The sequence below is a fragment of the Mustela nivalis genome, assembly GCF_964662115.1.
Source record: "Mustela nivalis genome assembly, chromosome: 7".
In the NCBI taxonomy this organism is placed as follows: Eukaryota; Metazoa; Chordata; class Mammalia; order Carnivora; family Mustelidae; genus Mustela; species Mustela nivalis.
This window is the reverse complement of record NC_139026.1, coordinates 4087306-4101844: the sequence shown is the minus strand read 5'-3', so window position 1 is coordinate 4101844 and position 14539 is coordinate 4087306. Positions and strand designations below refer to the sequence as shown.

Here is a 14539-nt window from a genome sequence, read left to right as displayed (position 1 = left end):
ATGGGGCACTTCCCAGAGCTCGGCGCTGGGGCGGGTGAGTGCGTTTCTTACGGTACACACATGGGTTTGGGATCTGCGTCCAGGTCCGTCTCAGGCAAAAATCTGTGAACCGTCCGAAGGGTATTTTAAAACTATAAAGATGAAGATGATCAAGGAAAAAACACATTGTAGTTCTAGAGCTTTAAATTTTCAGTGATCCAGAAAATCACTATTAAGGCATTAGCAGACTCAACTATAATACAGTTGCAATACGATTTTGGAGTCAAGTGCTGAGTGGCACAGACGTGTGTCCTAATAAGGTGCTGTGGAGACAGACTTACTCCTGGAATCAGTCCCAAACCAGTAACGTCCCGTGGGAACTAAGTGACAGGAGAGGGTGCTCGTCCTCAAAACGCACTGGTCCCTTGTAGGCACTCAGCAAATGGGCTGCTGAGAACGGGGTTCTCCAAGTGTGGAGTTGGCAGCGGCAGTGGCCACACCTTGGAACTTGCCAGAAATGCAGACTTGGTGGGAAGAACAGCGTGGCTTTTGTTTTGTTTTTTATTGGGAAATTCACAATTTTATTTTATTTTTTTTTTTTTATAAAGATTTTTATTTATTTATTCGACAGAGAGAAATCACAAGTAGGCAGAGAGGCAGGCAGAGAGAGAGAGAGAGGGAAGCAGGCTCCCTGCTGAGCAGAGAGCCCGATGCGGGGCTCGATCCCAGGACCCTGAGAGCATGACCTGAGCCGAAGGCAGCGGCTTAACCCACTGAGCCACCCAGGCGCCCCGGGAAATTCACAATTTTAAAGTGTAGGGTTCAGTCCTTGTTCGTATAGTCACAGAACTGGGCAAAGATCACCATTAATTCCGGAATATGTTCATTTGTGGGTGAATGAGTTTCAACAGACGCTTCTGACACAGGCTCAAGTCTGAGAACGGCCCCACCCTCACAGGCTACGTCCCTGCTCTGCTGTGATGCCCTTCTGGCACATCCCAGGAGCGGGGGACAACTGTGCCAGCCTCGGCACATGTCTCACCTCCACCTCTGCACCCAGGAAGGGAGGAGGTAAGGCTGGGAAAACCCAGGCCTGAGTCCCACGTGCCCGGGGGAGCCACAGACCCACACGGACTACGCCCAGCGTGCCACTCGAAGGTGTGCGTGTGTGCCCATTAAAGGACTAAACTTGACTGGCTTCCAGAATGGTCTCAAATCTTCAGAACAAAATTGTTTATTCGAAATATTAAAGTTCACTAAAAGCCATGGTTCTTTCAAACTGAGCAATCTAATTGTTTTATTAAAGTCAGATTCCAAGATGAAAGACCCTTAATCCACACATAGGAAAAGAAATAATCTTGTCAAACCTATTGGGCTTAGGTAGAGGCCAAGTCAGCTGTGAGCATAAGAAAGGAAGTCTTTTGTTTTGTCATCCCCCAAAACAAACATCCTCCCTTCGCACATAAGTTTCCCAGTTGTTCCCCTCATTTTAACAATCACGAAGCACAGCAGGCTTATCTGTTCAGCATGTATATATACAATGAACTAGGATAGTGCATGGATTAATTTATTTTACATTTTCCCCTCCTCCCTATAGAAAATTCCCAAAGGTTTTCTCTTCCAGCCAACATGTATTTCTAAAGCTAGGCCATGACGGTAGTTCCTAGACGTTCCTCGAGGACTGGCTAGGACTCAGACAGCAGCATTAGCCTCCAGGAGGAGGCAGCCCCTAGGACGAGGTTCTGGTGCAGCTTTCTCCAAGAAGAGCTGTTAAATAGTTTTCAGGCGACTGTTTTAAAGGGGCCTCCTCCTACCTCTTTAATGAGAAGGGGGTTTGACCTGGATGGCAACAAAGACATTGTCTTTTAAAAGTTTCACTACCAGACTGCCTGCTTGATGACCGCTCTCGCAATCTGCCCTTGGTGAAGCTGCCTCAGAAAATTCTCCCGGTTCGGATGTTTCTAATGCAACGGATGTTTGCAAGAGACAACCTTGATGTGATGGTTCGCACTGTGTTTCTAGATTTGTGTACATGTTCCTCTCAGACCCCCCTTCTGTGCTCTCACTTCCTCTCATGTAACTTCCCGCCGTGGTGGAGGCCTGACGCCTGCCCATCACCTGAGACACAACTTAGAGTTTGCTCCCGGGGCGAGTGAGCCCACTGCCGCCGAGCCTCCGTCAGCCTCTGGTAGGCAGAGTCAGCTCCAGAAATGTGCAACAGCGCGCCCACCCCCCGGAAACTCTCCCCGCAGCCCAGGGAGCCTGTTCGGAGGGACTCCTGACTCTGATCCTAGGCATTCTACCATGCATGAGACCTTTGTAAGAGGTACTCCAGAAAAAGCTACTGCTCTGTGGGGACTGGGAGCAAAACTTGAAACGCGTATCTTGTGTTTGGATTTTGCAAATACTACCTGGAACCAAACCCTGTCCGCGGGCGCCCTGACCCCGTGGCTGACCCAGCGTGGCCGGAGCCACGGCCCGGGCTGGTTTCTGTCCATCTCCAGCATTTCTAGAAAGGAACTCCTGTGAAAGCTCCAAAAACGCTCGAAGAAGAAATCTTTGGGGGCAAATTAAGGTTCAGTCACTAAGTTTATGCGTTGCCGTAACGACGACTGTATTTGATCTGAAATACCCGTTAAAGAAAGAAAAAACACCAAGTACAGATTCATTGGAGGAAAACACTGAGGAAAAACAAATTTAATATCCAACATGCAAATCAACTTTGAACAGAAATGCAAAAACTTAACAGCTCACAGCCAACCAAATGCTGCCCAGAGATGGTTTCTGTACGCGGAAGATGGTGAACCGAGAAGCTGCTTGTTCATGGAAATACCCCAGACCACGAGATCCTAACACGTTTGATTACACCATTCTGGTGCTTTTGCCAAAATATATTTTGTAGAAATCATTTTAGTTAAGCCTCAAAGTTGTGAAAAATTGCCCCAGGTTTTCTTTGCAGGTTTTGATTCTTCTCACAGGGAGAGAGTTTGCTTGGGAACCGTGAGTGCACGCTGTGAACACCTAACCCGCCCGGCCTTCGAGAAAAACGGAATGCCCCCAGCCGCTCGGCCGTGACCTCTGGTCTCCTGAGCTCCGGGCTGCGAAAAATCAAGGTGCCTTCTTGTCTTGGGGATGGTAGAAAACTGTAAACACAAACTCTCCCCACTGTGGGGGTCTGAACCCACGGCCGGCCGGGCCGCTTGGTGTCCGGGTGACTTGGCTTCTGCGGGCGGGTGTCCTGGTTCTCCAGACCATTCGAGACAGGCTCAGAGAAAGGGTCGGAGGATTTCTCCTCCCACCGAGGACCACGTCCACACCACATCAGCCAGTGGAAAGGAGCAGAGGGGAGCAGCCTTGCGTGTACCACCCCCCAAACCGCCTGAGGGCTCAACCCCCCCAGAGGCCATGTGGCACCCTGGCCATGGGACCCTGGAGGGCCTCCCACTTCCGCTCCTGCTCAGGGGGCCTGGTGGCAGCCGGCACGGGCTTGCTGCCCTCCCGGAGCCTGATGTGTTTTAAGAGAAACCTGCTTTCTGATCCAAAGGTGAGAAGAATCACCATCACGCCAACAGCCGCTCGATGTTGGAGACCAGATAGGAAACCCGGTTCTAGCCGTCACTTGCCAGAGACCTCTTGAGGCTCCCGGCAACGCTGGCAGCTTTTGCACACGTGACATCTTTGAAGGTTCTCGGCCAACGACTTCGAGCCTCCCTGTTGGGACAGCATCCGATGTGTTCTTCAAGCCAAGTCACTAGAATTTGCCAACCGCACGGGGCCTGCCTTCGGGAATGTCTTCTGATGAGGAAAAAGCAAGTTTTTATTTCACTTTTCGATTCTGCTGTCTAGACGGTCTATGCTTCCAACAGCAGCAGCAGCTCCCGGTCTCCTAGTTGGATCCTTGGAAGAGCAGTCCCACCGGGCTGGTGTCGCGTCGCGAGCGGCCAGGGCTCCGCGGAGGACAGGAACCTGACCAGCTCACGTGCGCGCCGTCCTTGAAGAGTCCACATTCCCGGGACCGGGACTCATCGGAAAATCTAGCCATCCACAAGGCGACCAGGCTCTGGAAGATTTTGTTCTGTCGCTTACATTTTAAATAAGATTTTTCTGAGATGCTGAGCCTCGGCTATTTCTACCAGCAACTGGAAGCTCCTAGAAGGCATCAGCGCACGAGACCGAATGCCCCCTCAGCCTGCGGGCGCTGGAAGGTGGACGAGAGGCCACAGGCCGCCCATCAGATGCCAGGACCGTGACATTTCTTATGAAAGGAGAGCTTGCTCTCTTATTCGTGTCCTGAAAAGTGACACCGCGGTGCCTTCACAGAAAAACCACACTTTGATTCCAGTTCCCACTGAAGAAATGTGCGCGTGCTTTGGTCATCCCCGCGTTACACAAGAGACAGGCGTGTTTCCAGAAACATGAAAGATGGCCTTACAAGAAGTGACAGCCGGACACGCCAGGACACTGGGGGTATGGGCTTGGCCCCATCACTTGTCATCTCTTACTCTGTCACTGATGTCCTTTGTCACTTTGAAAAGAACCTCAGGGTGACAGCTTACTGCCTAGTGACCAAGTGCCTCTCAAAAAAGCGTGATTAAAATTCAGCTTCAAACGTAACCTCCAGAAGAGGGAAAGGGCGGAGGGCGGACGCTGCCGCCCACACGCTCCTGTCTGTCGCAGGGCAGCCGTGTCACCGACGCCTGGGTGGGCCGTTGGCCGGGCCTGCGGCTGGGGATGACGACCGAGCCCGTGTGTGTAAGTGATGCCCCGGTGTGGGAGCGGAAACGGCCAAGCCGCGTGTACGCCGCTGGCACATTACAAACGAGGGGTCATCTCTGGAACGCCACTGTGGCGCCCATTTCTATGACCAGCAAAGCCCTTGTGCGCATTACTGCAAATGGCCCTCAGGTGACCTGTGATGTGCATCTGTCACTTTACAGAGGGGGCATCGGACGTGTCCATGGCTCCGCCAGCAGGGTTTGGTTCCAGTGGGGGGACCCTGAGAGCAGAGGGAGGGCCGCCATCTTCCTGCGTCTGTTGGACTACCTCATCCTTCCGTGGAAGATACACCGGGGCTGTATTTCCCCCAACACCTGAGTTCCAGAGTCTTCAGACCCCGGACGACCAGGGAGAGAGAATTCCTGAAGCTGTATCTTAGCCTCCCTGGACACAAACGTGGCGGCAGCATTTGGCTCTCCTGGAGAACACTTCTGGAACTTGGGACCGTGCTCAGGGATCAGAGGCTCTGCCCCAGCACGTGGCGGAGAGGCCCGACTCTGTGCTGTCCTGAAACACCGCTCTGGAACGTAAAATTGTGCAGACAACTGGGATTCGGCTAAGCGGGGGCTGGGCACTGCCACAGAAGACGAGAATGTTCCAGCCCAGCCCCACCACACAGAGGACGGCTGGGGGAAGCATCTGAGAGTCCGAGAGTCTGCCCGGACCCAAGCTCTGCAAGAGGCTGCCTGACCCAGTCGTGCACCAGAACCCTGGACGCTTCATGAGGTAGGTGGTATCAGCCCCATTTTACAGGTGGGCCAACTGAGGCAGAATGAAATGCAACAGCTGGCTTTAATAACAGCGTATAAAATCTAGAGAAAGCCCCAAGGTAGCCCCTGTTCCCAGAGCCCAGCGCAAACCCTCAGAGCGCGCAGAATAGAGCAGTGGGAGGAGGAGCCCTCCCCTCCTCCCCGCAGAGAGGGTCTCCGTGCACACAGCAAACCCCCCGATACTCCTGGGGACTCCAAACAAAACAACATCGCAACAGAGACCCAGCTGACAGTTTATTCCCAGTGGGGCAGGGGAACGCTTCCGCTCGAGAGGGCTCGTGGTGTTGAGAAGAGCACAGCGTGTCATCATCACAGGTGGGAATCCCTCCGGCCCCAACAAGGCCGCTCGCGCAAACCCACTGGGCCAGCCGCCTGGAGGTCAAGTCCTCTTTGCCTCAGTGAGTCGGTCTGAGAAACGGGACCAGCGCACTCTGCCAAAGCAAGCTCCAGGAAAACAGCCTATCCCCTCCCCGGGTCCCCGAGGATGGAGGTTCCACCTAGAACCTTCCTGGGAGGAGGCCAACCCCCGCCCCCAACCCTCCTCTCCTGGCTGACTACCAGGCTGTCCCACCTGCTCTCAGAGTCCCGATTCTGTGGGTCACGCCAGCCGAGGCGCAGCGCGGGATGTCTCCAAGGCGGAGGTGTGTGTGTTGGTGGTGCTCTTTGGCTGGAAGCAAAGGCCATTCTGGCAGGATTGGGGCCTTTCTGGAACCGGGCGTGGGGTGAGGTATTCCCAGCCCAGGGCAAAACCCTCCGACAGCTGCGTGCCCCGGCTCCCCGAGGCCGCCCGTCTGTAACCAAGCAGTAAACAAGGGAGGGCGGGCAAGTCGGGCCTAACTCGGGCGCGGAAGTTCATGGGTACAGCAGGACGGAACCGTGAGCCAGTTGTCGGGGAGGCGCGGACCCTCGGGGGCCTGTGCACCAGCGGTCTGCGCGCAGACGTCGGGGCGGTCGGTCCGGACATGCTCCGGCCGCCGGCCGCTCCTCTGCTCTCTCACAGCCTCTTGGCATCTCTGGGCCTCTCGGGGTGCAGAGGGTGCTGCAGAGATGGGCCGGGGGATGGAGGGGCGCGGGCGGGCGGGCGGGCACGGGGGTGGTGCAGGAGCCGAGCCGGCGGGGGAGGAAGAGGCACTTCAGTTTGGGCTGGTGTTCGTGGAGTCGGCCCTGGCCCCAGGAGGCGAGCGGCCCCGCCTGGCTCCGGCTCCGGCGCTGGGCTGTCACAGAAGACCCCGGTGGCGGTGAACAGGTAGGCACTTGGCAGCACCCCCAGGGCCGGGCAGGGCTGGGGGGCTCTGCGCAGGCTCTGCACACGGCTAGGTCATCAGGATGGGCTTCTGCCGAACTTCCAGGATGTCTATGATGGCGGGAGGCGGGCGGACAAGACAAGGAAGTGTGGGTCCCGGTCAGTGAGGCCCCCAGAGCTCCGCCTCACCTCCCCCCAAGCCAGTCACTCCACCCCCGCCCCAGGGCTCTGCAGCCATTCAAGGGGGGACGGGAGGGACCCGACGCAGACACGCACTGGCGGGTCCCAGACTTGAAACGGGGTCAGGGTTACCGACACCCCCCCACCCCCCGCCCCAGAGAGCGATGGCTTTCTGCTGCGGCCCACGCTACCTGTTAAAATCCGATGCAGTGGCAACGTGACGTAGGTCAGATGTGCATAGAGAAGGAAATTGCCATCCGCTCTGTTCAGCTTCAGCCAGGACCCAACAAGGGACCGCCCCGTGCCGGACAGGGACCGAGACCGGAGGTTGGTGGCATTATGCAGATCAGCTGGTGGGTGGAGGGCCGTGTCAGAGCCAGGCCGCAGGCCCCCCCGCAGGGCCAGGAGAGCACCTCCCACCCCAGGAACCACCTCTGCCACCAGCCCCTCCACGGCCCACACCCGCCCCAGAGCTGCAGCCCTGGCCTGGGACCCCGACTCCCCCATCCCTATCCAGCCCTCCCCTCCCCTCCCCTCCCCTCCCCTGCCCTGGAGAGGCTCTCGTGTGGGTTCTGGCTTGTCGCCTGTGTCATTTCTCTACTTCCCTGTGACCCCGTCTGTCACTGCAACACGGTACCACCAGTCTGCAGTGCCCAGGGCAGGGCTGGGAGGAGCCATCCTCCGGGTCACCCAGGGAGGCAGGCTGGGTGGTCATCAGCCCTTCCCTACTCACTGGGAAAGGAGCCGAGGTGGGGATGGCGCTTGCCCAAGTGCACACTAGAGCAGGTCAAGGCCAGGGCGTCTGTCTCTGGGCCCCAGTGCTCCAAATAAGGACCAATGTCTCTTCCGTTCAAGGTCACAGCCCCAGCTCTGGCTAGGGCCCCCCTGTGCTGTCGGCCACCCCCTCAGCCCCCAGCACACACGTGGGGTGCCACGCCTTGTCTCTGGGGGGCAGCCTGCCCCCCTACAGTCCTTCTCCACAGGGACGGCTGAGCAGTATTTCTGATCTGATCCTGTCACTACCCTGCCTAAACCCTCTTGGTGGCTTCCTGCTGCTTAGATGAGGGTGACCCCCACTCTCTCTGGCTCATGGGTTGCAGGGACCCCCACGGGCTTCAGGCAGAGACGTTCTGGAGGCCACCAGAGGGTGGGGGAGCCCGGAGGCACGTCCTGGAGGGAGGGAGGGCCCTGAGGAGGACCCAGAGCAGGAGGCTGACAAGGCACGAAGGCAGGCATGGGCCCGAGAGCTCACCTCACTGGGCACCGGCTTCTAGAACCCTCTGTGTGGAGCAGTCCATCAACATCAGGGAAAGTCTCAAGCCTCCTGTCCTTGCCCCCTATTCTGACCCCAGACTGGGAGCTCCATGAGGCAGGGATTTCTGTCTGTCCGTCTGCAGCTCCCTCCCCAGCCCTGAGGGGCCCCTGGCACCCACCAGCCCCCAAGATGTGAACACACAGGTGAACCCAGAGGGCCCGGGAGGGCCGCAGCAGGCCCTTGGTCATGAGCAAGGCGCTCACCCCCGCCGTTGTCCTCGCGGAAGAGCTCCTCACTGTCGTTGGCCGAGTGCGACTTCTTCATCTCCGCGATCCGGTTCCGGGGCACCTTCCTCTTGAGGGACGGGGAGAAGAAAGCGGGCCGGTTGTTCCGCTCTGGGGTGGGGGGCGTGCTGAAGGAGGTCACCTGGAGACAAAGAGCCTTAGTCACTGGCGCAGCCCGACCACCGCTGGGGCCCCTGACACCACCTGCCGGCGGGCCGGCCTCCTGGGCTGAGCACGAGCCAGCTGCCCTCCGCGGGCCCCCAACACCGGCCGGCCCGAAGCCAGACCAGCTGCTGATGCCGCTCAAGCCCTCCCACGGAAGCCTCCCGCTGATCCACCAGACGGGAATTGGTAGGAAGCCCGTCCAACCAGCGAGGAAATGAAGGTGGGACAGCGGCCTTGACCTGCCCAAGGTCACCCAACAGGACAGGGGCAAAACCAGGATTCAGCCCAGGTCTTCTGCCTCCTAAGGCCATACTCTTCACCCCAATTCCTTCCCCTTGGCTAAGATGCCCCCACCCCGTCCCTCTCCGCCCCAGCGCCCTCTCGTGGAGGGCAAAGGCAGAGCGGCCCAGGCTTCCATCCCCTGGGCTTGTAACCACACTGTTGAGCAAACGTTCTGCACAGCCACGCAGGGTCAGGCGGGGGCAGCACAGGAGACAGACAGGCACACAACACTGCTCCCTGCCCTCAAGGAGCTCACAGTCTGGTGAGGGGTGATAGACTTGGAAAGTGACAGCCACAAACTGAAGGCTGCTTGCTTAGACAGAGAAAGGGAAGCACAGGATACAGGGGAGCACCGAGCAAAAGGGGTCCACAGCCTGGGAAATCAGGAAAGGCTTCCTGGAGGAGACGCTGCTCGAGATGGGTCTTGAAGGACGAGTAGGAGTTCGCCAGGTGAAGAAGGGGGGGAAGGGCGTTCCAGGCAGAGGGAACTTGGCCCATCTCCTCCCTCCTCCCCATGCAAACAAGAATCTGAGGAACAAGGTGAGCTGGGACTGAGACTTCAGGAAGTCCCATCAGCCTCCTCGTCACGGCTTCCGACATCCACCAAAGTCCCGGCGGCCGCTGGGCTCCAGACGGTCCTCCCATAAGCCAGGGAAGGTTTTCCAAAGATAGAAAAAAAACAAAACACCAGAAACCACAATACACACAGAGTCTGCATTTGTCGTGCGCTGGTTACAAAGGGCCCTCTGGAAAGGGGGACACGGGACAGTAAGCACAGAGGTGGCGGGGGCCTGAGCAGCCCCCAGGAGGTCAGGCCCTGCCACTCGCAGCTGCGTGACCCTGGCAGGTCCCCTCCCTTGACCCTGGGCCTCCTTGTTCCCCTGAGCCAGGGACCTTGGCCTTCACCCCCAACGGCCACCCTGGGAGGGAGCGAGTCCCACTTCCATTCGGTGTGTGGGAAGAGCCAGGCTCAGCAGCTGTGGTGCCGTATCTGTGGTCGCTCAGCAAACACATGGCCAGAGGTGGCACCCGGCCAAACCAGCCCCGCTGGAGCTCAGGCTGCAGGGTTTCTGCAGGGCCTCGGTGGCCAACTCAGGACCATGGAGTAGAATCAGACTCCATTTCTCCCAAATCAGCTCAGAAATGTATCCACAACCTCCACTCACAAGATGAGGGAGGTCCCCCGCCCGGAACCCTCACCCACGTCTGCGAAAACTAGCCCGGGTTGTTTTTATTCGGCTTTCCAATCACAGTCATTGCAGAAGAAAAAAACCAAGAAAGGACATAAAGAAGAGGAAGAAACGTGCTGTGGGACCGGGAGACGGGCACGGCTAACAGTTTTACAGAACGAAAAGTCTAGCAAACACACGCTTGCTCGTCCCGGGCACGTCAGCAGGGCAGCACGCTTCACGCCCTCCATCACTTCCCCCAGCGGGTCAACAGCCAAGGGGAGCCAGTGGCTAGGGAAGCACCCCAGCGTCCCACCCGTGTCAGCCGCTGTGTTACAGCTCCCTGAGCCTCCCAACACCAGTGCTCCCCATTTCTGGGTGAGAAAACAGGCCGAGACCTGCCCCAGGTCACTGGAGCGGCCGCACCCAGACTCCAGCCCACACAGTCTCACCCCAAAGTCCCTTCCTGCAGACGGGCTGGCCAAGGCTGCTCCCCGGACCACCACCCCCCACCTGCCTGTCCCTTCGGAGACCTGGGGCTCCGAGCAGGCTAGAGCAGCTGGGGGCTCAAGACTTTCTCCTGCCCTAGCCCTGACCCCACTGGGGCCCCGGGGAACAAAGCTGCCCCTGACCTCGGCTTCCCACCCCCGGGGAAGGACGGTGTCCTAGAAAGAGTCGGGCTCAAGGGCTCGGTGCTATCACACCAGAGCCGTGGGACCTACAGTGGCACCAGTCCATCCGGCAAGCCCGAGTTTCCATGTCTACCCACGGGGCTGCTGCGGGGACCCCCAGCACTTGAAGGTGCACGACACCTTGTGAACAGGGGGCTGGGCAGAGGGAAGAGCTGGGCGGCTCCGGACCCTGTGCTCTCTTGCCGCCGAGCCTCACGGGGCAGGAGGGGAGGCCGGCCCATAAGCATCCCAGGGCACTCCCCGGGGCAGGCCTGTCGTGGGCGCACGCTCGGCCAGCAGGGCCCGGTGAGGCAGGGGCCGGGAGCAGCCGGGGGTCCCTTCGGCTGGGCCCAGCTGCAGCAGCTCAGGGAAGCAGAGACCACGCCCTGACCTGCTGGGTGACCTTGGGCAAGTCACTGCCCTCTCTGCATCTCGGCCTGCTCCCCAGAGGGTGGGACGATGACACCTACTCACCAGGGGACTTTAAAGATCAGGGAGGCGTTGGGAAGCGGATCCGAGGCACGGAAGGCCCCTCCCCGAGCTGTGCAGCCCTTACCCGCTCGTGCATGGGTGAGGCCGGGCTGGAATCCTCTTCAGTCCCGCAGGGGGACGTGTCCCCAGTAGACACGCGGCTGACGGCCATCTCCGCGTGGCCCTTGCCCTGTGGCCCCTTCATGCGCACGAACTCCATGTTGTTGTACTTGTAGAAGCCGAACGACATCTTCTGTGCCATCCGGGCAGCCACGCTCACCTGCAGACATGGGGAGATGGCCCGAGTCAGCGCCCATAGGGGTGGACACGGAGTCATGAGGATGACCATCCCCCAAAGAGCAGCCCCTGAGGGCTACCCGCTCTCCTCTGGGGGCCGGGGGCCCCCCAGCAGGCAGGGTCGTGCAGGAATGCTTGGGGGTCAGGCAGATGCTCCTCCCACCGCCCGACGACCCCCGCCTCGCAGCAGGCAAAGCGCCAGGCTGGGCACATAGCCAACCCCGGGGGGAGCCTGAGACCACCCCCACGCCTTCCCTGGGGGGACCAGCTGCAGGCGAGAGGCCCGTCCACCTGCATTCCACCCCTGCCCCAGCAGCCAGGTTCTGTTTTGGGAGTGTTTGCACACAGGGTGGGGCCGCTGTCCCTCTGACCCAGTGTGCCCAGACTGAGGAGCGACACACCAGAACGCAGGCCCTGAGCCACCTACGAGGGGCCTGGGGGGCCGTAGGGGCTCTGAGGAGCTGGGCAAAGACAGAGGGCCCGGGGGGGGGGGGGGGGCGGTGTCCTCACACTTACTCGGTTGTCGTACACCTTCTTGAGGGCTTCGTAGCGGATGGAGCCCTGAAAGATGACCCCTTGGAACAGGTTGGTTTTGTCACTGGCCACCAGCTCCACGCAGACCATCTCTCCCTCCCCCACGGTCATGTCGCTGAACACCTGGGACGGGGCACAAGGAAGTCAGCTGCCCCCACGGGCCCGCGGCCTGGCTCCTGGCTCCACCTCCTGTGGCCCGCCCGCCCACCCGCCCGCATCACGGCTCCAGGGCCTGGGGCATGGACCCAACTTCAAGGTCACACGGACTCCGGTTCAAATCTTGGCTCTGCCACAAACAGGCCGTGCCAGCCTGGGGACAGCACTTAGTCCTCCGAGCCTGAGGGGCCTCAAGGCAGCAGCCCATCGAGGAGAGACCCTGAAACACGGGCTCCTTCTTCCTGAGTCTTCCCTGGGGTCCTGACCGCCCCTAGGGGAGTACAGGCACCACTATGGGGACCTTGGTGGCGGCAGAGAGCAGCAGAGCAGGAGCTGGGCAGGGGCAGGGCACCGGGTGAGTCACTTTCTGCCATGAGTCCTAGTTTTCCCAGCCTGAGCACAGAAGCTTGGCCCAGAAGCTTCCACAGCCCCACCCCCTCTGACACCCTAGCATCCCGCAGCGTGGAGGCACCAGTTTGGAGTTTCCTCGCCGCCCTAATGACGCCTCCTGCCCGGGCAGCCCTTTTTATGGATGTTTACGACGCGTTCTCCCATTCACGAGCTCGTGGGATCTTCGACCCCAGTGGACACATGATCACGACACTTATTTTACAGATGAGAAAACAGGCTCCGAGGGAGGTGAATCCCACCGGCTCCAGTCCAGCGTCAGGAACAGCGGGAGCCAAGGGGGTAGGAGTCAGGATGCCTCCGCTGCCTACTGCCTTTGCCGGGCTGCAGGGCTGTGAGGCGGGAGGGAGGCCGGCTTCTCGAAGCCCTAAGCAGAGCCCTTGGGGACACATGGCTGGGCACGAGGAGCTCACCTCCTCGAAGCTGTCGATCATGAAGAAGATGTTGGGGTAGCTGATCTTGGATTCCTCCCCCTTGCTGTCCATGGGGTGTTTACTGGGGGACGCGAACACTTGCTGAAAGGGAGAGGTTTTAAAGGACTGATGAGGCCTTGCCTTGTACCCAGGTCACAGCCACTCAAGGGATAAGTTCCTGTGGTCACATGGCTCAGACCCAGGTCAAAGCCAGAGGGAACCACTTTGCAAGAAGCCTGATGGACGGAGTTTTGGTCAGACCTGCCCCTCCAGGCGGGGAAGGAAGGAGGAGGGGGCGGGGGGAGGGGTCGGCTCCCCCACCCAAATGCTAAGCAGCCACAAGGCTGAGCCCCCAGGTAGGAGGCCTGGGGCTTACCTGGGATTTCTTCTTATGGATGTGGATGTCCCCCCCGTCAGTGCGCGTGCACACGGCACAGGTGACCATGTAGTCCAGCTGCAAGGGAGCAGGCAGGACACCGCGCGTGGAGGGGTCTGCTGTCCCTCAGCCCCGCCACAGCCCTCCCCCCGGAGCCCGGCCCCCACCACACTGTGCCCCTGGAGACCCGCCCCCACCAGACAGCCCTCCCCCTGGAGCCCGGCCCCCACCACGCTGTGTACCTTCTGCAGGATGAGGTTCAGGCAAACACTCTCCTCCCAGTCAATGTCGGGGTCTCCAAGGCCCGGCAGCTTCTTGGAGTCGCGCCGGTACACCTCCACCTCCACCTCGGGCTCCGCCTCGGCCCGCTGAGGGGCACAGGGCACAGATGAGTGCCGGCCCCCTCTCCCTGACTACTGCCGGGACAGCCGCTCAGGCAGACACGGACTCCCGCCTGGCTTCTCCGTCTCCGGCTGTGCGGCCCCAAATCCATTGAGAAGGAGCCTCCGAGGTGGTCCCTAGAGCCCGGCAGCTCGGCGTGGGGATCCCAGCCGCCTGTCCCACCCACACTGCTTCTGTTCAATCTGCCTGGAGGCGACCGTCCACCCATCCGCCCACCACCACCACCCTGGGCCTAGCGCAGGAAGCCCGCAGGTTGCTATGGCAACCGGGTACCAGCTCTGCGGCAGGCTGGGGAGGGGGCGGGAGGCGGCCCTGGCTTGCCACAGAGAGGCCACAGTGCGCAGGCGCCTGCCCTGGGCTCTCCTGGCTCTGTTCTTTTGAGTGGCGGGGGCAGAGAGGCTGCCGGGAACGGCTTGTCCAGTCTCCGGTTTGTCCTTCCCTGCCCACCCTGCACGCTTTGGGATTGCGGGGTCTCCCCACATCACTGCCCAACCCCCTGCCCTCCAAACATGACAGACACCACAGGGTCCCCTCGAGGAGGTGCCGAGTCACGTGTGTGCCTGGCACGCCCCCACCAGCACCCCACGGGTTGGTCCCTTCAGTGGGACTGTCCTTAGGCCACCGTGGACCCCTTTCTCTGTCCTACAGCACTGAGGCCCGGTGTCACAGCCTTCTCTGTGTGGCTCCCGGCTGTTCCCCCCACCCCCC

At 59.8% G+C, this 14539-nt stretch overlaps 1 protein-coding gene across 6 annotated transcripts in view; it reads right to left on the bottom strand.

Moving 5' to 3' along the window:
- Positions 1–2647: 2647 nt before the first annotated feature.
- KIAA0930 overlaps positions 2648–14539 on the bottom strand; it is a 35331-nt gene continuing 23439 nt past the window's right edge. For all 6 annotated transcript variants that reach the window (XM_082738834.1, XM_082738837.1, XM_082738838.1 and 3 more), the window contains 8 exons: positions 13672–13797; positions 13430–13507; positions 13054–13155; positions 12059–12199; positions 11331–11525; positions 8467–8629; positions 7140–7298; positions 2648–6879 (listed from right to left, as the gene is read on the bottom strand). In XM_082738834.1, the coding sequence (XP_082594960.1) occupies positions 6839–6879; positions 7140–7298; positions 8467–8629; positions 11331–11525; positions 12059–12199; positions 13054–13155; positions 13430–13507; positions 13672–13797 (1005 nt within the window). In that variant the 3' untranslated portion in view covers positions 2648–6838. The remainder of the gene's footprint in view (positions 6880–7139; positions 7299–8466; positions 8630–11330; positions 11526–12058; positions 12200–13053; positions 13156–13429; positions 13508–13671; positions 13798–14539) is intronic.